The sequence below is a fragment of the Symphodus melops genome (genome assembly GCF_947650265.1).
Source record: "Symphodus melops genome assembly, chromosome: 6".
Taxonomy (NCBI): domain Eukaryota; kingdom Metazoa; phylum Chordata; class Actinopteri; order Labriformes; family Labridae; genus Symphodus; species Symphodus melops.
The window spans coordinates 15885280-15912621 of NC_136696.1; the positions used below are offsets into that span (position 1 = coordinate 15885280).

General features: G+C 39.9%; 1 protein-coding gene across 1 annotated transcript in view; it reads left to right on the forward strand.

Moving 5' to 3' along the window:
• The first annotated feature begins 312 nt into the window (after positions 1-312).
• The window catches only part of slco3a1a (solute carrier organic anion transporter family member 3A1a), a 35514-nt gene continuing 8484 nt past the window's right edge, over positions 313-27342 (forward strand). The window contains exons 1-2 of the mRNA XM_079345894.1: positions 313-1286; positions 6409-6865. Of these exons, the coding sequence (XP_079202020.1) occupies positions 1128-1286; positions 6409-6865 (616 nt within the window). The 5' untranslated portion in view covers positions 313-1127. The remainder of the gene's footprint in view (positions 1287-6408; positions 6866-27342) is intronic.

Here is a 27342-nt window from a genome sequence, read left to right on the forward strand (position 1 = left end):
GCATGACCTGTTAGAGAATATTATCAAAGGGTCAAACTCAAAGTTTGTTAAGAAATAAAACCAAACAGTAGTTAGATATTTTCTCTCTCTCGAAGATAAATACATTTCTAAACTGTCATTCCAAGTTATTGTGATAATCTTTACACATCCCAAGATTGAATCCAAGAATTTAGTGTTTACTATTTTATCATATTCAGCGTACAATGTTTTAAATGTTGTAAAGCATCAAATTCGTAAAGTGGGTGGACATTTCTTTTCCAAATATCACAGCAGTTGCCGACGATTTCATGCAGTTGATTGACATCTGGATTAATGACTAGCCCCAGCTAGTTGAGCTCGAACATTATCTCGAGGCTACCCGCTGCTCTGAGACCCAGAGCAAACTATTACAAACGTGCATGCTCGATTATCCCTGTAGGTTTATCGTGGAGAAATTACGCCTCTGAAAAATTGGCAGTGAGTCACTTAAAACCGCACACACACACGTATAGGACGAGGGGCCCCCCAGGACTACAGTAGTGATTTCTCAAGTCAGATGCGAGTTGTACAGACTTGCGTAGCTGCTGCACAGCGCCTCCAGAGCCGTGCATGTGCTCACAGGGGAGGAGAGTCGCAGGGACAGAGAGGTGGGAGCAGAGACAGTGAGCAAGTCATTGTGCGTAAAGGACCGTGACAGTCCGGAGCTGCAGGAGTTAGAGGAGGAGGAAGAAGAAGAGGAAGAGGGGCTGTTACCAGACTCTTCTACCTGCAGCTCAAACCAACAAACCCCCCGTCACGGAAACATGCGATGCGATAGAGATTTGCGCGCCCGAGCTTCACTTGTGCCTTTGCGAACACCTTCGGGGAGTTCACATGTTGACGCGCATCGACGAGGAGGTCATGTTTAAACGCCGACGAGCGACAGAGCCTCTCAGAGTTTGGATGTGTGTTTTCTAGCTTTGATCGATGTAAGAAGACATCGTTTAGAACGCGGGAGAAACCAGCTACAAACGGAGCACCGCGAATGTAGTCTTGAGCGGAAAGCGAAACCAGTCGGTGTCCTCCTGCGGCCACCCTCGTGTGTGTGTGTGCGCGCGCGTGTGTTTCTGTTACTCGCCGTGTGTGTGTGTAGGTAAAGTAAAGGGAGGATGCAGGTGAAGAAGCACCGGGATTCGGACCGGAGCAGCGGGGACATGCTGGAGGGAGACGGCCTCCGTAAAAAGTCCTCGTGCTTCTCGAATATCAAGATATTTTTGATAGCGGAATGCGCCCTCATGTTGGCACAGGGGACCGTCGGAGCATACCTGGTGAGTGCAACACACGCCGAACTCATGCAACACTCACATACGAGCCTGAACCGATCCTGCTGCGACTGTGGGTCAGGTACTAGGGTTGTGTTTTCCGGTTCTTTGTTTTGTACACGGGGTTTTGTGCTGCTTTGGAACAAGTTATACACAACAGACAAATGACAGGACATAGAAACATCTCTGCACAGTAAAGCTCAGGCTACAGGACATGTTTCGTGCTGTTTAACTGTCTCTTTACCCTGTTGGGACAATATACCTGTAATTGTGTGTGCCATTATGTCTAAAATATCAGCAATTTAATAGACGTATCCTTTTATTAATCAACCATGCAGCATGGACCCAAAGTAGGACCTTTAGGTGGTCTTATGTCAAAGAGGGGAGTAATAAAGTGATTTTACTCAAAATGTCATTCAAGGTCAAGCCACTCAATCTTTCCTGTGTGGAAGTTTTACTCATCCTTTCACTTTTACTATTACTCTCAGTCCTAACCAATCGGATAGATGAGACAAAGACAGTTTCAAATGAGTCTCTTCTTATGATAGCAAAAACGTTTCTTTTAATGAGGTATTTGCACTTACAATGTTACAAAAAGTGACGTGTCAACCCCTACAGCTGATCTGATAAAGACTTTTAGGGACAAAGTCTTTTGAAATAGTCCTCCAAGTGTCCCAGAGGAGCTCCACAGACTCTGGCATCCTGTGTAAGTTTAGTTTCCCTATTAGCTATGTTTATTCTCCAGGAATCACACAGCTCGAGCACAAATAAGAGACTAAAGCCCCTGAATGCTTTGGCCATATTAGGAGTGGAACATCTTATCTCCTCTGTTAGTGGACCTGCTGAGCATCAAACAGGTCAGGTTAACAGTCGGTTAGGATGATGAGGGCTTTCTTCCTTTTTTTTTTTTCTCCTACAACAGGCAATATTGGTTCTGCTTTTTTTCATGCTGTGGACAACTGTTTAAACAGTTTGAACAATAAACCATAGGTGGTGCTGGGAATCATTCACTTTCACAAACACACAGGGCTTTCTGAGCTGCCCCCATTTCTCAGCACAGCTAATTTCCATGGGCAGCTCATTAGGTACCTGCTTCAGCTACAATCCCCTCCATCTACATGAGTCGCTGCGATACCTCTGATTGGATGATGGGGCTTAAGAGTGTTTGCTGGCAGTGAAGGGACAAAACTCACCTATCATGGCCGCCGCACTTTAGGTGAGCTGCTTACAGCACAGGACACTTAGCTACATTGTCCTGATTTAGCAGGCGGACTGCAGGCGAGCAGACAGGCAGTCGGCCCGCACATAAACCACAGATAGAAGATTGATATCATTGTTAGCACAGTTAAAAGTAGCTGTTAAAGTCTTGTGAATTTGTAGGTAGAAATAAATGCTTCAAAAAAAAAAAAAGGAATTCCCTAATGACTCTTTTGGCAGTCTGTGAGTTGCTCTTATGAACATAAAAGCTCCAACTAATGATTCCTTTCACCACTGATTACTCTTATGACGTTATGATTGTTCCTATTTCTGGTAAATAATTTATCTATTCAAAAAAGAAAATAGCCAGTTACTTAGTCACATATTACGTTGAGACCAGTCAAATATCGGAAATCCAAAATAAATGATACGAAGAAGCTGTAACCTAAGATCATTTTGTCTACTTTAATCAGTCACAGATGTTCTCTGTGTCCACCACAGGTTCTTGGTAACACATTCTTTCATTATTTTAACTTGACAAAAGAAAGCATATTTTAAAAAAAATATCTTGTTTTGAGCCCAAAACGAGACGTAACAAACCTGAAGTGAATGTCTATCAGACAGAGTTGGATGTTTGCTGATCCCAGATCCGATGTTTGTTAAATTGATTTCTACAGCTTTAGAGGATATCGTTTGAACAATAACAAAGCTACATGTTCCCCGCATTAATATATTATCTTGTAACCTTAAATGTGCACAAAGGATGAACTTATGAGCTTCCTGACACTTGTGCTCCCTGTTCCACTTCACTGCAACACTCCCATGGAGACTTTTTCCTAGCATCTTTTTTGTGACTGTGTTAAATGTAGCACCTGAGGGTCTCAGCGCTGTTAGATTAAGGCAAGACGAGGCAGGGGTTTTTTTTATAGCGCATTTCAGCGACAAGGCAATTTAAAGTGCAAAACACAAGACATCAAAAGTATCATAACAAAGGGTAGAAAAACACATTTTAAAGAGGACATTTGAAAAATACATATGTTAAAGCAGCTTAATGAAAGGCAGCTGTAAACAGGAGCAGAAAACTGAACACTGCTTTTGCATGTTTGGTTCTGACTCTTGGGGGCAGACCTATTCTGAGTGGTATGGATGGTTCTTGGATGGTTAATTAAAAGGTTACTTGTGTATTTTATCAATAAACCATTAAGTGCTTTATGACTGACAGTGGTATTTTAAAATGTATTCTCTTGACAGTCTGGGCGCCAGTGTAAAGGCCTCAGAACTGGAGCGATGTGACGCACTACCTTGGTCTTAGTGTGCAGCAGTGTTCTGAATCAGCTGCAGTTGTCTGACTGATGTTTTAGGAAGACCTTTAAAGACCTGTTATCATGTTGACTGAGAATGAATGAATGAATGAATTTATTGATACATTCTTTAGGTCATTAGTTAGATTTTTGTCAGTTTCTTTTTTTTTTTTATTATTATTTTATTTCGGGGTAACTCATAAACATCATCAGCAAGAGAGTTTATCTTTTGTGTGTCAACCTCAGGCCTGACGAAGTGTCATTCAGGTGTTGCCTTTAACTGAGTATTCAACATCATTCATCCTTATAACAGTAATCTGAAGGGCTCTTTGACATCCATTCAGCTTGGTGTTGAGATCTGGGAAAGATTTTTTTTTTAAGCAAACACTGGCTTGGAGTAAACAGAAGGACATAACCAATCGTTTGTCTATTTGCTTGAAAATAATAAAGTTAAAAAAAAGAAATTTAAAGGCAGCACACCAAATGCACACAGCTTAATGTACTGTAGCGTCTAACACCATTTAAAAAAGCTGATGAGGAACTCTTAGCTAACCTTCAGCCCACCTTCATATGGTTACACTTCAGAAATCTGATTTTAAATGTTTTTAAGTCGTCAAGGTTTCAAGCATGAACAGCTGCTGTGCTGTTTCAGCACTTTCACGCCGGGACTGAACATTAATGTGTTAAGGTGTCAGCACTGAGTTCCTTTTCTCTGCTATCCTATAATACATACACTGTTTCGCATCATGATAAAAAGTCTGTGAACGTTTGAATTCCTTGTGTTCACACAACACTGCTTCTTCTGTGAGCTGATTGGATGTCACACTACATGACGAGTTTTGTTTCGTTGCCTTGCAACAGATTAAACATTTCCACAGTTTGAGGAAATATGGTTGAGACAAGCAACTCAATTTTTCCTATATCATTTATTCTGGGTGCAATCCTCTTTGAGGGTGGCCTGTTTGTGGACTTGGGCAACACATTGATCATTAAGACAAGGGTTTAACTCCTGCAGTGACTTTTTGTTTCCACTGCTGAGCTGAGAGCAGGATCCGTCAGTCACTCTGTCGCTCAGGCCCTCTGGAACATGACAGGATGTGGTTGGATGAAGGCTTGGCTGCCTCTCACGGTGTTGCTGTCTGTTTAGGGCTGAAACTACAGTGTCGTTAGGTTGCCGTTGTTTCTAATAACTAGATGAGACCACACTGCAATCACATCCCAGCTGGGCGGAGTCAGCCAGGCTTCTAGTTTGTGAGAAGGAGCCAGCCAAAGGGCAGAGACTTCATGACTCATTCTGGAGTTTTCTATCCTCTCAAGTTTTGCATAGCTCTTCAGCACAAACTGCTCCCAACAATCATCCTCCCCACGCTTTGATGTGGAGTGAAGGAGTCACTCCAGATGTGTTCAGAGCAGCAGCATGAAAAACCTGCTGTCACATCTGCTTTCTAAAAGTCACAGAGGACAGACTTTGTCCAACGGTAATGACAGAGAAAAGAGACTTGCTCAGTGTCTGTTCTGGTGGGCAATGGCATCTTCCTGATGTGCTTAAAGTCTCCTCTCAAAAGGGGCCAGAAAATCAAAAACTGTGAAGAAAAAAAAATACTTTAAAAAGGCTACATGGCCGCTCCCTTTGTCAGGTCAGAATGTATCACAGAATAATGTCAATAAGTAAAAACTAAAATCTACAAAACTCCACTTTCCTTTTCCTTACAGTTCTAATTAAAAGCAGTTATTACATTAGGATTGCACTGACAACAACATGGAGGGGATTCATACTAAATGTGAAACTCCTGTGCAGTTACTTAGAAACAGAGAATCGTTGTGATCACTTCCACATTTGGCCCTAGAGCACTAAGCATAACTATTTCCCTGTTAAAACGCATCCTGATCCAAATCCACTGTGTACATTAAATGGGAATGATTAAACATAGGACGGGAACTTTTTCCACAAGCTCATTCTTGTTGAAGTGAAGTCACTCTCTTTATAAAGGGATGTTTGTGTTGGCAGGATCTCTTTTTTTCAGAGCTCCTTCAACTCTTAAACAGAGCTAGCGGGGAATGGAAAATTGTGATGCCCTTTCAAGAACCGTTTTGGATACATCTTAAGATAGCTTCTATTACAGTTTAAATGTGACAGTGCGGTTCTCACGGCGCAGAGACTGTTCCCACATGGCAAAAGCAAACACAACAGATTCAGTTAAAAACCTTTCCTTAAATGAACTTGTTGAAGTTGGGGCTCGAGCATTGTTTAATCTCTGACCACTGACAGTTAGACAATCACATTGACAACTCTTTTAGTGTGTGTGGAATTTACTGGTAGCTTTGGACCATCTGTCGCAGCTGGTGAAAGGGAGAGAAGAATGTGATGAACCATTTTTCATCAAACCATGGACGCAAATGTTGCCGTGCCCGGCTAATCAGAAACAGAGGCCTGTTTCCAGGGAGGTACCTCAGTGTTGGGACATCTGAAAAGCGTGTGATTCAGGATATTCAAATGAAAAGGCAAAGCATGAGTGATGCTGAAAACTGATTCATAGCAGATAGCGACGAACATTGATGTAATTGTTTTTTCTTCACTCTTCCAACATCCTTGTTTTGTGTTTGAGTTCTGTTTTTACTTCTTCTTTCAGGTGAGCGTGCTGACCACCCTGGAGAGGCGGTTCAACCTGCAGAGTGCTGATGTGGGAGTGATAGCCAGCAGCTTTGAGATAGGCAATCTGGCCCTTATCCTATTTGTCAGCTACTTCGGGGCCAAAGCGCACCGTCCCCGTCTGATCGGCTGCGGTGGAATCGTCATGGCGCTCGGGGCTCTTCTCTCAGCGCTGCCCGAGTTTCTCACTATGCCGTATGAGATTGGCGTCATGCGGAGGACTGATGTAGGTCGGGATGTTTGCTCTAACAGCAGCAGCAATGACGCTCAGTTGGCTGAGGATGACGTTTGCGCCAACAAGACCAACACTAACATGATGTACCTGTTGCTCATCGGGGCACAGGTCTTGCTGGGCATCGGCGCCACACCGGTGCAGCCCTTGGGTGTGTCCTACATCGATGATCATGTGAAGAAGAAAGATTCCTCTCTTTATATAGGTGAGTCATTTCAAACTATATGAAAATATATCCAGTTTCTGTTTTAAAGGCAACCACTTTGTAACGATTTGAGGGGCTTAAGGTAGATTTAGTAAGACTTAAAGATAATCAGTGTTCACAAAAACACACGATTATCAGCCTGGAAAATTAAAAACGTCTTTCCTGCTGCACACGAATTTCCCAAGGCAGCTGAAGCTGGTACATCAGAAAGTCAGCCATGTTTGTACATCAGCATCAGGTATGATGTTTAGATAGCTTGGGTCAACACAGGAGCTGTTGTTTGCTCTTCTGCTGCACACAGTCTGTCTTTGTTCCAAGCACAGGCCTGTTCACAAGAGTGCCAGGTGAGCAGATCTTCAGCTTTTTAATCTCCATTACCACGCTGTCAGGCCAGCTAAGGGTTAAACGTCTCTGCTCTGCTCAATCCCCTCTCAAAGGCGAGATGCTGCTGATGTGGCTCTTTGAGGTTTAAAGGTACATTCAAAGTGCTTTCTGTGCAAACTTCTGAATTCACAATGGCCGTTTAGGGATATGTTTTTGCTGCGATATGTATATTTTGCTGTTTTGGTATACAAGAGGTAGTTCAATAATAGGCTGTTTCTGCTGTGGTGGATTTTCATTTAGGTGGAGCTTTTCCTGAAAATCGACCAGTGGTGTTAATGTTCTGATACACATACAGATATTTCATAAATAGTTTGACATTTTGTGAATATCATGTATTCTCTCACATGTCGATATTGAAATGGATCATGAATATGGTTCTGTTGGTATGCTATGATGTAACAGTAGCTAAGGGTTCATTGAGTTAGCTTAGCATGAAAAGCACCTCTTAGTTAATTAACACTTTCTGTTCTGGTGTGCTAAATCTGTACAAATTGGGTGGGAGCAAGGCTTTTGATAAGCTAGGCTAACTGGCGACATATGTACCACCAGAAAAAAGGGTAGCAGTCTTGATTTGGAGATTGGTTGTTTTCCCTTAAAGAGTTTATGTTTTCCTCTTAAGCCAAATATGTTGTCTCTGTGTACAGCAAAACTTTATAGATTAGTTGTATTGGTTATAACAGCAGAGACGTTATCTGTTAATAACAGCCACAGATCAATGTATTTGTATGATTCCGTGTTTTGACATGGACCTGGCTGTTTGCTCAGCAGGCTTCAATGTCAGCCTTTGATGGAGTGGATGAGATGAGTCTGCTTGTTGCATGCTGTTTGTTATCAGTGTGGAGCAGAGACAATGGGGGTGTGAATAGAGGATAAGTTCAGGCTGACACACACCCCTCTCTCTCTGTACAGCATGCTGTGTGGCTGTCTATTGTCACTCAAATACAGATGTGACCTGCCAACAAAGGCAGCAGTGTGCTCTGTAATCTCAGACCAAAAGCTGATTTTCCTTAATGGTCCTTGTTTTTTTTATTTTTCCTGAACATGAGTCCTTTTTTTTTTTTTTTCAAAAACAGCCATAGTATTGTTTGAAACAATGAAGGGCCACTGAAGACTTTGACATTTTGGCACAGACATAGTTGTTTGTTAGCAGTTTGAGGGGGTTAGTGTACTGTAAGTGATTGAAATTTGGCAGGTGTAGGTAGGGAGATTTGGTTCTGTCCTCTTCTGATAAGCTGCAGGGAAAGATGGAGGAAAAACAAGCAGTGAGCAGTGAGGAACAATGTGGTATTGAGTCGAACTCAGCTGATCGTTCTAATCCGTCTGCTGCAGGCCTGTCATGTGCCCCCAGCTGCATGAATGGAGCAGATTGTGTGAAACTCTGTGAGATTTCCTTTCACATACTGATAATGTATTTTGATTATTCACCAGTTTACGTCAACAAGTTAACATTGTTCCAGCTGGGACAGAAAGTTTTGCTTCTGGACTCTTGTTGCCAAACACAGGTTTACGCTAAAATATATAAATAAATAAATATATTTCATCATTAGCAGGACATAGACTTACATACAGGAGTAATAAAACTACTGTATGTAAGTCACAGAGAATAAAAGAGACCCATTATAAGTCAACAATTCTTGGGGTGCTGAGCTACCACATTTACGCTAGCATACATGCAACCATTACTTAGTAGTTTGATTAGCATAAGCTAGTAAATGCTAATGTTAGCCAAACTTAACTATTACTGAACCTCCACAAAAGGTGTTGAATTTATTTTTAACATGACGGACATGCAACTAAACACAAGAGGTGATTTAATTATTTCTTAAAATGCTGATCCAGTGATAGCCTCATAATAAATGTAATAAAAATGATGGGTAATTACACATTATAATCATTCTTTAATGACCTGTCATGTCAAGATGACAAAAAGCAAGAAAATAATTTACAACGTCTGGAGTCACAACAACACAAGGTTGTGAGATGCACATCTACCATGCAAGATGTTCAAAACACTTGAGATAGTCAATCTATCACTCTTAACTGTGTGTGTGGATGTTGGGTTTTGCAGAACGCTCGAGGCAGAATTTAGTAGGCTCGTATTTTGAGAGAGAAACTAGAGAGGTAAACACCTTTTTTAAATCTGAGACAAGAAACGCAAACCGAAAAACCCCCACCTTTCATTAAACCTCTTCTATGCGCAGCTACAGTGTGAATGAGTAAACTAATACTGCCTCTGCTGATTTTGTGCTCTCATTTTCACACCACCAGATTACAAGTGTGTCGAAGTGCTGTTTTGCGTGTCGACTCTTTCACATCTGTAACTACAGAAACTTTCTTAAATACTCATTGTACGAAATGGTTTAAAACAAAGAAATGATTAACCCTGAATCATTAAAGATGACACCCAGTATAACTGAAGCTTAAGCTTTTTGCCAGCCGCTGTTGTCGGTGCACATTTTCACCTGTTGATGTGTCATTGTTAAGATTAGAGCCTGAGCTAGGTGTCCAGGTGAAAACTATGTGCCTTTGATGGAGGAAAGTCCCGCCCTGAAGAGCACTGCAATGTCAGGAGAGCAGAGTCGAAGGGCCTGGAGATGAGCCATAATTACAGAGTGAGGCAAGAATGCCAACCAGCCAGCCATGAGGTGGTTCAGAGTGGGCTGGGCCGCACATGCATACCACACAGGCCTGTGAAAAACAACTCCTCCAGAGACTTTGACTGCCTGCTTTCACTGTGTGTACTGCAGCAGACACCGCTTACTGCTGTTTAAACAGCCGTAAAACCGTCAGGAAGAAGTCTGCTATGGCGCTTTTTAAGTGCTCTTTGTCGCTGTCTGGAAAAGGTATGTTCACTGTCAATATCAAGTTTGTTGGGGAGCTCGTACTGCGTTGTGGTACATTCTCTTCTTTAAAGAAAGATCTTGAAAGCTGTCATCACCCCTCAAACTTTAAATGCAGAGTCACACATAAACACATCTAACTTATTAGTTATTTTGCTTTTTAAGTCTAGAAGTAGGCACTCGGCTTTGGCCAAAGGAAATAAATATGATTGGACAGATTGTCAACAGGATCTCTATTCCCACTGCTCTATGACCTTTCACTATCCACTGCTAATTCTGGCTCTTCCCACAGGACCCCCGCCTGCATAAATATACTGTACAGCACACACACACAATGTTTTAGAGCTCTTCTAGCTGCTGTACTGCACAAACTCCACCCAGTTCCTTCTCCAGGTTTCAAACACTTTTAAACAGCCGGGAATTTTAAAGAATGGAACTGCAATGTATGGGTGCAGCTGAAGAGATTGCAATTAATTAATTCAGCAATTTCATGCTCTTCTATGTTTGAACATGTTGTAATACATGATGAAATATGTTATAAGATTCTAAAGCACTGATTGAGAAGATGCTTAAAGTTCAATTTTCTTCAATCCAAATCTAAAAGGTTTGTTTACTGCTAAAGTAGTCACTGTATTTGATAAGCTACATGTGCTGTGCTCTCTACAGCCATATTAGTAGTTCTGTGACTAAACATAGGCACTGTGGTACTTTAAGTTAAATGCCATAGTCAGCATGCCTACAGAGGGTAATGAAGGTACAACAAATTTTAATTAGCGCCAAACACAAACATAAAGCTGATAATAAAGGGGATGTCATCAGTTTTTCAACCCAGTTTTAAGCAATTCTATTTTCTCCTACAAAGTTACATAAAATATTTGCATGAACCTGATAAAATGTGCTTGTTTTAAAACGTTATTGTTTTAAAACAAGTGGCTACATGCTAATGGTGGCCCTCTAGAAAGGCTTGGGCTTTCTTGCAACATGCGCTATGATTTACAATAGACTCAGACTCAGAGAAGCTGAACAGACACCTAGCTGTGGGAGTGTCCCTCACCTGAGGAAGGGTTGTTCTTTATGTTATCACAGAGGAAACATCTCCAAATGGCCTGTTTAAGCACACGTTTTCGTTATAATTGGGGGATTGTTGACAAGCTAGGGATGAAAATTTGTGTCTGAAAAACATTTGCATAATATGTGACATTTGATGTGAGGTCCTTACATTTCAGTGTTGTTACTTTTGAAAAGTCTTTGGCTTGTAAACTACAGTTTGTTGACATTGTGTCTAAGGGTCCTGCTGACCTTGCTGTAATCAAAGTAAAAATCACCCCACCCACCCACTATTGGGGAGCATTTAAATTGTATCATTCATGATATTCCAAAAGAGCCGTTTTGTATTTTACTACACAATTATTATTAAATATTTGTAATGCTTTTTGGCTTCAAAAATGGCTGCCTCGTGTTTTCAATTGGCTTTTATGAACTTATGAAACAAAAACAGACGGCAATGATAGTATGCAGCAGTGCAAAGTGTGACGTGCCTGTGAGTTTCATGGCAAACACAGGCCTGTGAGAGTAGGAACAAGACATGCTCACTCGACGCTTGCTCTCTCTCTATCTCTTGCAGCCAAACTCCCAACTAGGAATGACAGACTAGCTGTGGGGAAACACAGAGGCCTCTTTCCCTGTTTAGACCTTAGACATTATAACTGCTTCCATCTGAAGAGCAAATCCATACAAGAAAAATTACTTGAATATATCTGTATGTTAACCACTGGTTTGTTTTTTGTAATTCAGGTTTTAAACCTCGTCTCTCACAGCGTACATTTTCCAGCCATTTTCATTTTTCTTGTTTTCACTCCAGCTCTGCAAGGAATAATTAAGTTTCAGGTTTGTTAGGAAAACCAATTGAAGTGAGTCACAGTGAAGATGTCTCTAAGGGATCCTCGAGAGACTTGTCAACATTCCTGCTAAAATGCTCTGACTCCAAACACTTGCTGCAGTAGGGCGTTTATATAAGCTACTTAAACTCGGCGCATGTTAATGTCATCTTGAAGGATTAGATTCTAAATGGGTTTTTCTGTCCCTGCCATAAGCTGCATGCTAGGTTTGCCTAGCAACACCAGTTTGTTTTATCTCAAGACGATAAACGGCCAGTGCGGTTAATGTTCATCAGCCAGCCGCTGCTCTTCTGCATCACTGTAATGAGCTGTGTGACAGGAAGCTCAACAGTGTGCATGACCCACAGACGTTCACTGTACTTTAAGCTGCAGGCTGGACCCCGCTCGATTACACTGGGCTGGTCCTGGAGGGGAGAGAAGGCAGCAAACATGAGATTATCTGGTGTCCAACTGGTCAACAGCATGCAGCTGCTGTCTCAAAGCTTATAACTAATTATCCCCAATACTCTGAGTTTAATGTAGAGCAGTCAGAAAGGAACTGAGCTGGCACAATGCTGAGCAGAGGCAGAATGAACACTTCACACAAGGCCTCAGGTCTGGAAAGTCAATGTGATTGATTAGTGACTGCATGAGTTAAAGTTTAAAAAAACTCCAGCAGAGGAAGAAAAAATGTTCAAATGTGTTTGATAATGGAGCAAAAGATATTGAGATTGATACATGTCAATAATTTCAAGTCTTTTAGTAGATGCCACCAACTGACTGTGGTTTTTGTTTTACTTGTGATTTGGATCAGATTGGGGGTGTTTCAGAGCTCTCTGATGGCGTTAAATAAACCTCAGATTTACATTATCACATTTCTACTAAGTGTCAGAGTGTGTAGTAGCTGCATCATCTGGCTGCGCGTCTGTAATGAATCACCTCCCCCCATCAATCTGCTCTTTTTGTGTAATAGTGCTGCAGTGGCGCACTTGTTAAGACGCTGCATGTTTTGCTAAATGTTAGACAGTCCTGCATGTTGGATGTCTGGCAAGTGAAGAAGATCCGAAGGTCTCAGAGAGGAGCAGCTCATTGTGATTCAAATCATTTTTTTTATTGTATCACAAAACCAATATAACTACATTGTAGAACTCAGAAAAACCTAGTTCTGAGTTTATGATTTCCCACAGAAGCAGTAATTGAAGCTAAATGTATATCATTTTTACATTTGTTCTAACTCATGTCGATGACACCAATAACAACAACCACAATTGTGATCCATATTGTTTGATGACAGACAGTCAATATCAGCCTGCAGTTAGGGAACATTTTGTGTGTCCATTTATATCTCATTTCTAGTATACAGTATGTGTTATACAACTCATAAAACACATCCAGTGTATAATGACTTTTAAGGACCCATAGTTCTCATAAAACCTGGACAGTCTCGCTCTGTTTCCACCAAGCGGTCCAGTATGGATCAGTACAGTTTGGTACGGTTTGGTAAAGCCTAATCCTGCGAGATCTCCCCCGCGAGGAGAAATACAGCTGAGAAAAACAACTGACTGTGTATTTAAACACGGCGGAGTTGTTTGTCTTTTAATGCCACTGTCGTTTGGGACCAATCAACGGACTGCGGACTTTAGCTCCACCTTTTAGGGTCGGATCGATATTCTCAGCACCCTAACAGAAGGGTACCCATATAAAGTAAGACGGTACGGGTTGGTAATTTGGGGATCTTTCCCAGCTTTAGTCTATGGAAACGCCACTAAATGCGTGACATACCGAGACTGAACCACTTGATGGAAACAGGGGTTTTTGACTCATCAGTGCTGTTTGTGTTGTTATAATTACTGTTCGCTTTGGAGGTGTGCCTGCAAGCTTTTCAGAGTAAAATCAAGACTGACTATTACGCACCAGTTAAAACTGTTGTTGTTTAACTGGCCTCAGTACTGCTGACCTGGCGAGTTTTTAGAGATAGTTTAACAGGCCTCTGTTGCCTCTTCATCCTTTTGCTGGACTGTAAAGGATCTGATAAAGTGGATGCAAGGAAATGGGTCAGACCTCTGCAGGACATGGATCAGTGTTGGGAAACAGACATGAGACCCTCAGGCAGTCTCACCAGAGCCTGAAGAGACGTATGTTGAAGCTTCTTCCTTTAGCCACAAGCTTTTTTTTTTCTTCTGCCAAGTCACCATCTGCACTAGCCTGAGCGGTGCTCCGTGTGGCATCCTGCTGTACTGTGTCTGTGTCTTTTATTCTGGCCTAAAAAGTGCCTGTTGCACCTTTATTTTCACCATCCTGACTCCCTGTGGCCTCAGTAAACCTCCCAACGCCACCATGCAGCCCTCTTTCAGCAATCTGGGTCAGGCTCTGTCACTGCTGATTAAAAAGGGGATTTTTGTGTCATCCGCTGGGGGAGGAGCAAGTGGATAAGAGATGGGTGGAGACAGATCATAAACATGGCAGCATCAGCAGGCCGTTACCACAGAAACGGCTGGTTTGTTAGGCAGTTTTTACTATTGGATTGCGATGCTCAGTTCTTTAGATGCAGCTGCTCTTCTCCGCCTCACTTTCAAACTGCACCGAACATCGCAGTGGAGGGTATGCAGACTGCTGGTCAGGTGCCATACTGGGATTCTTTTGCACTTCTCTTTTAAACAATATTATCTGTTAAGTGTACGGTGAGTCCTAACCTTGGACAAGGTCTTGGCTCAGGAAATACAGATTCACGCTGTGCTTGTGGCTTTACCACAAATCCCAAGCTTCATTGATTGAGTGGTGTGTAAGTGGTTGCTCTCTGTGCTCCTAGGATTACTCAGAAGCATGTTCAGCACTTAATCCTCATATCACTGATGGCAGAGAGGGAGGGATAAAAGAGCCTAATTAAATGGACTCTGATCAATAGGTGGGCAGTCATTGTAATTAACTATTTGATTCAGTCAACCTTTATTTCCTCGGCGTACAAGCAGAAGTAGATGTTTTTTTTTTCTCTGACTTCACTCCATTGCACGACTTTCGTAATTACTGTGATGCAATTTGAGGCCAAAGTTTTTTCTCTCTCCAAAATGTCTTCGCACCATCAGTCCAATATCTGATACATCCAGTAAATTACGTCAATAGAGCTCAACAGTGACAGCCTACTTTTAAGATGGCTTGAGTTCTTGAAGTAGATATCTCCACTGAAATCCTTCCTTGTATATCACACAATCCTTATATCAAGACATTGGCAAAGGGAACCAAGACAACCAACTACCACTATACTCGTGTCTACAGTGCATTTGATTCGGCACTAAAGCGGCATTGAAAATATTGAGAAAAAGGCAAAGGTACAAGACTGTGCACTAGGGATTATCACTTAATCTTTAATAATTAATGAGGTCCAAAATGTTTTCTCAGTTTGTTTTATTAAAACCATTATAGCAGCACAATAGTTACATGAAATATAAATTCATTAAATACAAACAGTTTGAATATAAAACAAGAAGGCTCCTGCTGGAAAACTGCTCTTTCAGATGGACGTCAGACCTTATTTAACGGCGCTGCTAACCAAACTATACCAATTGGACGCTACAACTGAAGCTGACCAAATGAAACCCCTTTTAAAAATCAACATAAGGTTCGGTGTAAAAGTGAAAAAAATTAAACCATTTCTAGCTGCTTTACAATACACTTAATGCTTCTGCTTTGTAGGCTCATCGACATGTTCAGGAGTGAGTTGTTAGCGCATGAAGAACATGAAGAACCATAGTGTCGTGTTTGGTGTTTAGTGTTTGTTTTTTAGACCGATGATCACCTATAAGTAATCAGAACTGAGTGTGCACAGACTATTCACAATAAATCCGATACAGAAAACACTCTCATGGTTTAATTTTCACCTAGAAGTAATAAGTCCTTTTGTGAGTTGTAAAGGTGACAGACGCCCCCTTTGGTACAAACTGGTATTACCTGAGACCAGTGTTGGGTGTAATGCGCTACATTACTTTTTTCAGTAACGAGTAGTGTAGGCATTACTGTTCTGAATACAGTAATCACATTACAGTTGGCCAAGTTTGTTCCTCACGCTACATTGCTAGGTTAGTAAATTTTAACAGCATAATCCCACACATCACACACAAAGGGTCGGGGGTGCAAGGTGACTTGACTGTAAGGTGCACACTTTACCCGTGTTGGAAACTTCTCTCCACCACTGCTAACACAACCTCAAAAAAAGTACCTACAGTACAGAGACAGCACGCACACACACACAAAGCTTGTTGCTAAGGAACCGTGGAGCAACATTAATGAGACGCAAAGCAAGCAGCCAAAACATAGTTTAAAAAAGCATTGTATAAGGATAAATTACATTCACTGCTGCTTAACAATTTTACGAGAACATTTCATGGATGATAACTAACCTGCTAGCGAAAACATCTGTTCGCATTTGACGACAAAGGGCAGGAAACATTGCCATGGTAACGGCAAGCTCCACCAATAACAGATGTCACTATGATACTCTTTGGTTGTGGGTAGTGATTTTTTTTTTTTTACCTAATATCAAAGTTAAAATGCCTTTCCATCTTATATTGTGGTACATACATTTCCACTTTCCACATCTGGCCTTCCCCTTAGACCCCCCTCTTCCTCAGGATGTGGTACACTTTGCATATAATTGTTGAAAGACATGGTGGCCAATTGTCCATGTATTTGTCACAAATTCCGTGAAAGAGTGGTTCAGACAGACTTTTGGCATCTCCATCCTCATAATTAGGCCAAGCCACCTGCTGAAGGAGCTGGTAGCAGCTGCTGACTGAGAGTCCTGGACCTCTCTGTGCTTCTAGTCCTCAATAGAGCAGCTGTGACTCTCAAGCAGAGACACACACTTATCGCTCTAGTCTCTTGCCCTTTCTCCTCCATGCCTTCATCATACCACCCAACTGGCCAACAATGGAGAGCGTGGGCAGCTCCGTCTCTTCTCCAAGAAAACATCTGAAGCAGCATTACAAACAGATCACTGTGGTAGAGCGGAAAGACAAGGCTTTGCTCTGTTACAGTAACCCCCCCCCCCCCCCCCCACCCCCCGTCTATCTGTTGCTTCTTCTTTCCCCGTCTCCCATCCTGTGTTTACCCTACTCTTAAGTCATTTCACCTAGACAAATGTGATGCTATGAATATGGATAATTGACAATTCAGAATTTGTTGATTCATTGTCACATTCATGCCTGTGCAGCCGATGAGAAAAACTTTGTACTGTGCCCGTGTCAAATCATGCCGCAGCTGCTTCTGGTGTTTTTTGAAGCAGACTGCAGTAACGACTAGTGTCTCTGTGCAGTAAATGACCTTTTCTTTTTCTTTCCATCAGTTATTTTGATCATATCCTCTCAGCTGAGCCTCTGCACACAGACAGAGGGGCGGAGTCGACACAGTTTTCGACGCTCGCATGTTGATATTGATTTGAAATGAAGGCTAAAATGTACAGTAAATGGAAAGCCCTGCATTAAATTACAGAGAGACAAATACCAATAAGAGCACCGTTTTGGCATGAATGCTACTCTTAGTAATGGGCAATCACATATCAGCACTAAAAAGTAAAAGCTGTTTTTTTATCCCCCATCCCTACTTATGGCACAGAAAGACCATCATCACAATTGTAAATACAGTGAAAACATGCATTACTCTAACACTGTATGGAAATAAAAAATGCTAGCCTTGCACAGAAAAGACTTGGCAGCGTGTCTGGTTACATTTTTATGTAACCAGACAGCAGACTGTCTGGTTACTAACCGAAAAAAAAAAAAAATTCATTAATTAGGAGTATGGATTTCACTTTGTGTGACATGACAGAAAAACAAGTGGACCTCAGCTAGAGCTTACTAATACTGATGCCATTTAGGTTAATGAGGGCTTTTACTACTTCCTGGAATGGTTGGAGTGTGATCATACGGGTTAATTGGACTCAAAGATTAAGTGACTGCGTGTCAGGTTAAAGTAGCCTAATGCCATTGACCTAGAAGGTGGAGGAAGAAGAGCCTGGTGCAGGAAGACATAAACCTCCTATACATGTCTATTTTATCACACAAAAAAACAGGTAACACAACATTTTAAAGCGTTTGTTCAGCAAAAAAAAAAACCCAACAACACTCAGGATAACATTCGCAATGGTTTTTATGTATTTGTAGTTGGTGGTTGCAGCATGTAGAAACCAGGACGCTGTTAACAGGAGCACTCATTTTATTTTTACACCTGTTATTATTCTACTGACACATTTAAAATGCCTCTGAACTGAAAAATATACTAATGCCTGACTGACATGCCGATAACTCTCCTGTCAGCACCTTAAATGCACCCTTTTCATTGAAACAAACTACACTTCGTACCTACCACTTCTCAGTCTTGGTCCTTGGAGACCTGAAAAATCTTAGAACTCCATTAAAGCTGTGCCCTTCTTCAACCTAACAGTATATCAAAAATAGCTCAATATACTATGGTGTTTGCCAATTATTTAATTTGATACAAACATGAGCATAAATATCTTTGGATTTTTAAATTCCTAGTAACTGTTGGATATTTAAGGATGAATAATTGTGTTCTATTTGAACGTCAAACAAGTTTCAACTGATTTTTTTTATTTTTTTTAATACTGCAAAAAGAAATCCTGTGAATTTGATTTTGAAAATGATGAAACTGGGCTCACTGCAAAGTTTACTTTCAGGTAAGGAGACATTCACGTATGGTTGTAATTCTAAGGGAAAAGCAGTCGACTTTTTTTGTGACACTAATTATGAATTTTTAATCTCCCACCAGCCAGGATTTATGTTGTCCAAAAACAAAGAATAAACTTTACATGCTAGCTGATAACTCATGAGTTAAAAGTTTGTTACGTCAGAATTTCTTCAGTTAAGATGGATCTATATCCCCTTTAAACGCATCACCTCTTAACTCTGACTCTTCATAAAGAGGCATCCAGGTGTAACTCAATGACTTACTCTTAAAGGAGATCTCACAAACACCAACACAAACAGGTTCCTAACAGTCTGCAGTTTAAAGTTTGAGCCACAAAAACTCCAAAGGAAAAAAGACGATCACAAAACAAAGGTAGGATGATTGGCAAACGGAGCGGAAACTGTAAGGTATATATGGAGTGAGACGTATGAAGTGGAGACGTGTGAGCAGGTGGGTGGACAAGGTCAGGATGTGAAGGACTAATGAGACATTGGCTCAGGTGTGGGGACACCCAAATAAGAGGTGTCTGCTGAAAAGGTGGAAGTAAAAGACTCTAGAATATCAGAGAGAGGGTTAGTGACAGAGACTGTAGCAGCAAGAAGTTTATATAAGACTATTATATTCTCTCTTACGTTATGAAAAACTTTTAAGATTGAATGGACTTTGGCAGAAGCTTGTTTGGTCAGATATACCTTTTATAGTTGTTTCATATCCATTTGAAATGATGTTTAATTAGTTGCATCTTGTTAAATTACATCTCATTAGATGGATGACTTTGAAACAATCTCCCCATTTTTAATTTCCCTCACGTTTGTTTGTTTGCTTCCCTCACTTCTATTAACTATATTTATGTTACCTCTAAATATTTATTCATGAGGAGAAACAGGTTACAAACTCGTAATAATAATAAGAAAGTACGTAATATAATGGCCTCACTTCATCTTATTTTATGAAAGAGTACTGGCTCTTCATTTTTTTTTTTAAGGGATTAAAGAAGCATTTATTTCAATGGCAGGACTTCCATGTTTCTCCTTCCATCTCGCTGCAGTGGCTTTTACTTAAGTAATTTCCCCCCCCCTGTTCTGTCGTCCAAAGAGTCATGGCATGTGGCAGCTCACTTCTCTCAGCTCCTGAATTATGAAAAAGTACAGACATCTGTAGGGGACAAAAGATCTTCATTCAGCATTGACTATTTAATCCTCTGCTATTACACTTTATGTATTAATATAATCGAATAAAAAATAGGACCCCGATTAGCAACAACTTCAGATTTGTACCAAAAAAAAAAAAAAGGAACAGAGAATCACGAAATTCTCACCCTTGACTAAGTGGAACCGGCAGATATTTTGCAAATTGTTTGAAGAAATAAGCACATTGAAAACAATCTTAATAAATGAAACACCCATATTGGGCCCTTTTTTCTAGTACTTTAAAAAATCAAATTGTTTATACATTTAATTTTGTTTAAACAATGTGGGTTTTGTAAATATTGATCCTTTTTTTTCATATTACGTAATAACGTTAATCAAAATACATTTTCATCAACATTGTCCTTGGTTGTGAAAGAACTGAACAGTTTTCTTTTTGTGTGTTTAACTGTTCAAAGTAAAAAATGAACAATTAAATATTTATGCTTTGAGTGCATTAGATGGTACATTTCCTGACTCTATATCCAACCCAATAGAGTTTCTGGTGTCTGCTAAAATCAATGTTGTTTTTTGTCAGTTACAGCTGATGTAATAAAACAAAAACTGTGTTCCTGGTCATCCATCTTCATGACAATAATCTTATTATCAGCAGTCTAGACTCATAACAGGCCTGTGTTTAGGCCTTGACCTCTCCGGGGTTTAGATTGAGCCCAGGCTCGGCTCAAAGTGACATGTTGTAGAGGGGAGAGGGCTGCTGAGAGGCCAGCGTCTCTGCAGGGCTGCACCACAGGCACAACGCTGAGTTGTAACCCCACTGCTCATCCTCAGGGTCAGAACGCTAATAGTTTTAAACAAGCCCTTAAGCTGCACACTTCAGCACACCTAAAGCAACCATATGGCAACAGTGAAAGCGCTCCAACACTCCTCTGCTGGAGTGTAAGTTTGAAGTTAATGAGGTGGTTTGATGCTGGGGGTTTTTTTTGTTTGTTTGTTTGTTTGTTTTTTATTCCAGATCGGTGTCAGACGTGTGTGGAAGTCTGGTTTCAAATTTGAGATGTTTTGACGTAAGCAGTAGTCAAAGTAGGATGATCCTGATGTAATGGCATTTGAATCTGAGTCGAGAGCCGACTTTAAGCTTTGGCTTGTTATTTAGGTCAGGGCTGTTTAGACCGTACAGGGTTACTACAGGATGTATCTGACCAACCAGCCATTTCCCTTATTCATTCTTACTGAATGAAAAGTGATCATTAGAAAGTTGTCTTCAACTGTGTTATTAATATTGATAATATGTCAATATTTGCTTTTTTCTTATTTAGGGTTAGATTTAAAGACAGCGTGTGAAAGTCCATTTGATATTTTGGGTTGATGACTTGATCATGTCGAATAAACAAACTTTGCTGTAAAAAAAAGAATAGATTTGGGTAATTTACAAAATGTGACTTTAATAGAGCTGACCAGAATCAGTGTCCCTCCAAGTGTCTAAAGTGTTAGTGTATTTGAATTGTTTTAAATGAAGTAAAAACGCTCCATCTAAACTGCTCTAAAAGCTTTCAGATTATGTCAGAAAAGTTAACGCTGAAACACAATGTACTGAACTTGTACTGTAAATGAAAGCAGACATTTTAGAAAGTCTCAAGAGACACACAACACATTCATTTATCGAACTGAATGCAAACTTCCAAACACATGGCTCCCCAGGACTCTCAAGGTATTTTATAAAAACTTAAGTAAGACTTCCTGCTGTCATAGTGAATAATGTGCTCCTTGACAGGTGATGTTGACGCTGATACTGAAAGCCACTCAGGGGGGCTGAGGCTTCAAAGCTGCTGTCTAATGCGGTTCATTCTTACTTATGGATCACTGAAGATTTGGCAGCTCTTAATATCCTCTGTACTTTCTTCAAACTTACTTTACTTTATAGGCCACTTTTGGAGACTTTTACTTTTTTGTGTTAATCCTGTCTGCATGAGCACGGCTGAGTTTACATAACAACTACTACGTCCACGTCTGACTATAGGACTTTGGGTCACACTTTTAAGTCACTCTTTAAGAGGATTTAATCCTTTAAATTGGCTTATTTCCTGGCAGTGAGTTTGTTTTTATTGTTGTTCACATCTTGGGTGTCAACCAAATGTCAGGCAGTGAGTTAGCAAGAGTTTTTTGAGAGTTAGAGCACCAGTCACGTCCAAAAGTATGAGAGGAAGTTGCGCTTCAGTTGAATTTTCTAGTTTTTCTGTGAGAAATGTTAGATAAGAATTTCTTCAGTTTACCTCAGAGCGCTTGAGGACAAACGACTTTGAGATTGAGATAAACTGTGACAGCAACAACAAAAAGCAACCAATCAAATGAAACTTCAGAAATCAAAGACCTGATTTTTCAGTCTTCTTTTATTAGTGTTTTCCTCTGAAACATATTTAGCACATTTGATGAACATTTACATACCTGAGAGTGAAAACTGATCTCTCCAACCATGTCAGATAACATCATGCAGGTTCAGTAAATGTTCGGCAAAGTGTCAATGTGTTATTAGCAAATGTTGCAACTAGTAATTTGAGAGTCATAGATTATGTAATAGCATGCTTGGTTTGCCTCTCACTTGTGAGTGACGTTTTGAGACCTCATATTTAATGAAACGTCTTAAAGAAGGTTTGTGGAAAAACTGCAGCAGGTTGTGAAATATGTAATTTGGGCACAAAGTGATGTGCCATGTACATACAGATTATGTACTGCTTTGTAAGGTGACCTTGAGTGTTTTGAAAGGTGTCTAAATGAAATGTATTATTATTGAATAGATAGATAGATAGATTATTATTAAACAGAAATGATAGACCTGTTAAAACAAAATCAAAGACCACCGAGTTTTAAGATTATTAATTAAAAAAACAGGTTCAAGTTACACTAACACAGGGGACCAACCCTTACATCTTTTGAAGGATAAGAATTCCCAATGTGGATTGTGTTTTTTTTTTTTTTTTTTTTTACAATTTTGACAAAATTGTTATTCAATAACACAAAAGTTTAAATAGCTCTCAAATGTCAAAAAGATTGTATTTTAACAGGCCTATAAACGCCTCTATTTTGGCCCCAGGGTTTTACCACACCCCTCTGGAAGGGTATGTGGCTTTGGCTTTCTTGCAATATTGTTAACGATGGAAAGGTAGCCTCAAGGCAGAACAAACACCTGCAACACCTGTGGGAGTGTCACCAACCTGGGGAAGGGGTTACTTACCTTCTATGATGTCATTAAGGAAAAATAACGAAAACACCTGTTTGAGCACACAGTTTCTGAAAAGTGGAGCAATCAAAAGGAAGGACTTGCTGGCGGGCTTGGGACACGTATTACCATGTGATAAACCATAGTAATGTGTGTTTTGCATAATATGTGACCTTAAATGCAGCTTTTCCATTTACTGATAACTTAGCTGTGTCCTCCATATCAATAACACTTCAATGATAAATAGATCACCTTGTCGATGTTGAATCCTGTGAAATCCTGGACTTCTAAGGTATTTACCTACACTTTCAAAAGCACATGGATGATAAAAATAAATTGCTTTTTACTGTTTTGTTCATTTAAACCGCCATTTTTTTTGCTTGGGTCATGTGCATAGTAGTTCTAATATCAGGTTTATTCTTTCTCTACACCCAAGAATTAATAGTTTATGTCCGACATATAACCATTAGAAAAACATTGAAATACATTTTGGCCTTAAAGCATAATCTTTTCCTAAACCTGAAATAGTAGAGCACCTCTGCCTGTTGCATGTTAAACCACCGGTTAAACCAAATGACGCAGATTGGTTAGGTGTTGGTGCTAGAAGATTCTGGTTGAAACAATGAGTCAACACCGATGTTTGGTTCCATACAGGGATGTGTCTCCTGCGTAAATGCCCTTTGGTTAAATTGGTCAGCCACCCAGAAGCTTTTCCCTGTGAAGACTTTGTTCTTCTACTTCTGTATGTGACTGTAAACAACGCACGCAAATGTTGCAAGAGTCTCACAAATCTGGAGTTAGCATTTTCAGAGACCACCAGACATTTCAATCTGACACTTGCTCAATTAACTTCACTATCATACACTTTTTTTAACTTACCTTTACTAAACGGAGTCCTCCAGAGCACGTTATTCCCTTCTTAAATCAATATCTATTATTATGTTAAGGTAGCTAGCATAATGCCATTACTGTTAGCATGCAGTAAAACTGTCCCCATTTACTTCTTGTTAATAAGTAAAAACAGTAGCTAATTTGGTTTCTTCATGTATCTATGATATTAGCTGTTTCTGAAGGTAGCATGATGAGGTGAAATGATCAAACAAGGCTAAAATGTATGGATATTACAATAAATAAGCAGATATCAGTCATGCATTTTGCATACCTAAATGCTGTTGACTTAGTAGTTAGTGTTCCCTCTGTAACAGAAATGCTGTCACTGCATGGGGATATCTCTCCTTGTTCATGGGCCTACATTATTAACGTACGTTTCTGCTCTACAGGGTCTTTTTGTGGCAACCAGGGATGGAGGGGTGCTAAACGCTCATCTAAGGAAAAAAATACTTATTTTAATTATTTATTATAATTATTTTAATATTTTAAATGTGATTCATATACTGGCATAGCAGGTCCTGACAGTACAACTTCTATGGCTGGCTAAATACTAACTGAATCATCAAGAATCATCTTTTATGATTAATGTTGCTTTAAGGAACTGAAAAGGCCGAAATTCCCATTTCTTATCAAATCCACATATCTTAGAAATTTAGGAGCGGTACCAAGTTACAAACTGTACTTGATATCTGAGACTAGTGGCCTATTATAATCAACTGACAACCATGGATGCATACAAGCATAATCAATCAGTTAATCAGTCAATCTATTTGTATAATGCCAATTTATTTAAAATTAAAAGTTAAAAAAGAAATAAATAAATAAAAGTTTGTATAAATTTACAACAATAAACTGACCCATAACCTTATGGTACAAACAAAAACAAATAAAGCGTTATCTCCATAAAAATGATTTTACCTTTTGACCTCTGCATTGTACACATTATATCTCAAACTAGAAATTATTATACAGTTGTGCCTGCTGTTTCTGTACAGTTGAAGAAAGAAGAGGAAGTGAGTTTCCAGGAAGCAGACGGACGGTTGTTAGGTATAGTGAGTGTTAAGGTGTTCTTGTGTTGCCTGGATCCTTTGTGCAACTGTCAGCTTGAGTAATGCCATTTTACGTCAGTGGACATTAAAAAAAACAAAAAAAAACCAGCCAGTGTTTAGTGAGACGTCTGTGGCCTGTTAGAGTGGCTCTCCAGAGTCTCTTCAATCTTCAAAATGTCTTTTCTCTTCTTCACAGAGGATGTTAAGACAGAGGCTTTTGTCTGAACGCTCTTTATATCAAACTTATAGTCCCCATAAAAGTGAACTTGCATTAAGCAGTTATTCTACTGCAAGACAAGTGTTTTCCTTTTCCTTCGACCTTTGGACACGTACTTGTGTTTAGGCCCCCGAGGTGGAAAGGCAGGTTCTGGGATTATCTATCAATGATCTTTTCCCTCACTCTCGGTTTCAGTTGGGCCCTTGTGAAAGTGGCACAAGCCGTTGTTTGGCCTTAAACATCCCACTCTGCTCTTATTTAGCCCAGAGGATTACTGAACCAATTTGAGCAGGATTACTAGCGAAGGAGAAGAAATTCCTTTTGTGAAATTAGAGTGGGAAGGAAATGGAGGACGCTGCAGGCGTAGTATATCTGACATTTCTATTAGCATGAGCTGTTCATGCTCAAGCAGTGCTGGTTTATAATCTCATTCTTTTGGTTTAAAAAAGTCTAAAATAGCTGCACTTTGCAACTGGGAGTTTTTAAATTCTTATCTTATCTGTGTTTAACTGCTTCAAATCTGTCCCTCTCTCTGGGTTTCAACTACGGTAGTTCAACTTATAATCAGGAGCGCCTTTAATCAAAGTCGTTATCATCACTTCTATGATGGCTAAATCTTTGCTTAGCATTTAAAGTCTTGATGATGAAGTTGCTTAGTAAGTTGTGCTGTTCTATGATAATGCTGTCAAAGTTTGAAGATGGATAGCATGACATCGAGGTTCTTCCGTCTTTCTTTCTTTTTTTTTTTTTTTTCAAAACCACAAGCACTACAAAAACTAACTCGGATCTACACAAGATAAGCAAAAGCCTCTTTGATCTTGTGTGAACATTTTAAATGTAATACTTGTTTCAAGCCAACTTTCTTTATGGACTGTAGGACATGGGACACATCTGTTGGTTAATTAATATCCGGAAAAGTACAAGCCTCATGGCCAGCTCTTCCTGCCTTTTCTATCAGTCTCTAAACAAATTAGAGGGAGACAAAAACACTGGAGTCTAGCTTTGTAACTGAATTACATCTGACATGCTCCCCTGAGAGAATAATTCACAGGATACTAAAAGGCTCGGCAGAAGTAGAACTTGAGCAAATTAGTTTGTTTTATACTTATCTCCACACAAAACCGCTGGAAGGGAAAAGGGATTTAAAGGGAGTTTGGAGAATTACAGTTTTACAAATATTACCCACAGCTGTGGTCGTGAATTGTCCTTCATGGAGATTTAATGTGCTTCTTTAGGTTTTTCTGTTCTTTTTTTGTCTTCTTAATCCTGTGGGGGGGAAAAAAAAATATTTGTTTTGAATTGTTGTACAAGCATTTGTGTTTTTATTATTGACCTGAACGCAATTAGGTCAGTTTAAAATAAAAGATAAAAAACAGAGCATAGTAGCACTAAAGTGGACGGGAATAGAGGTCTGTTTGTGCATTGTGTTTAGCTTATGAAAGGGTTTGGAAGTTTTGAAAAACATCCTTATTTATTCTCTATTTTCATCTTCAGTTCAGAGCTGTGTTGAAAAGGTAAGTAGCTTAGCTTTGGGTAAAGTCTCAAAGCTCATCACATAAATATATTACCATGAATTGATATTTTTAACATCATGCTCTTTGCATGGAAAATTGCAAATACAAGTTGAGAGAGCCTTTATGCAGACATTTGACTATGGACTGAAAGAGGTCAGCTGTTTCCTCCCTCACTTTTAGTCCCCATGCCAAGCTACGTTAACTGGCTCTAGTCTGTATACTCATTACAATGGTGTTGACCATTGGTCTGGTTTCAGCTAAAATACATATTTTAAAGCAAAAAAAAACAAGCATTCAAGCTTAGGACTTGACTTTAGAAAACGGCAAATGTTGAAAGAACAAATAAACAAAAACAAAAGAACAAATGTAGCAACATTTGCTAGTTGCCTTGCTCGCTGCTTCCAGTTTTTGTGCTGAGACAATTTAACAAGGCCTCATGTATCAACTGTTAGCAGCCCAAAAAGAGACCAAATGCTCTTCTTCTTTTCAGCAATATCGATTTTAAGAACAAAAGGCTCGAACAAAAAATCTGGAAAAACGACACTGAAGAAGTGTTGAAGTAGGTTTAAAACTTTGTTTCCAGAAGCCCCAGTTTGTAATAATGTTACAGTCATCCTATTTTGACTCAGCTGTGTGCTTTTTCT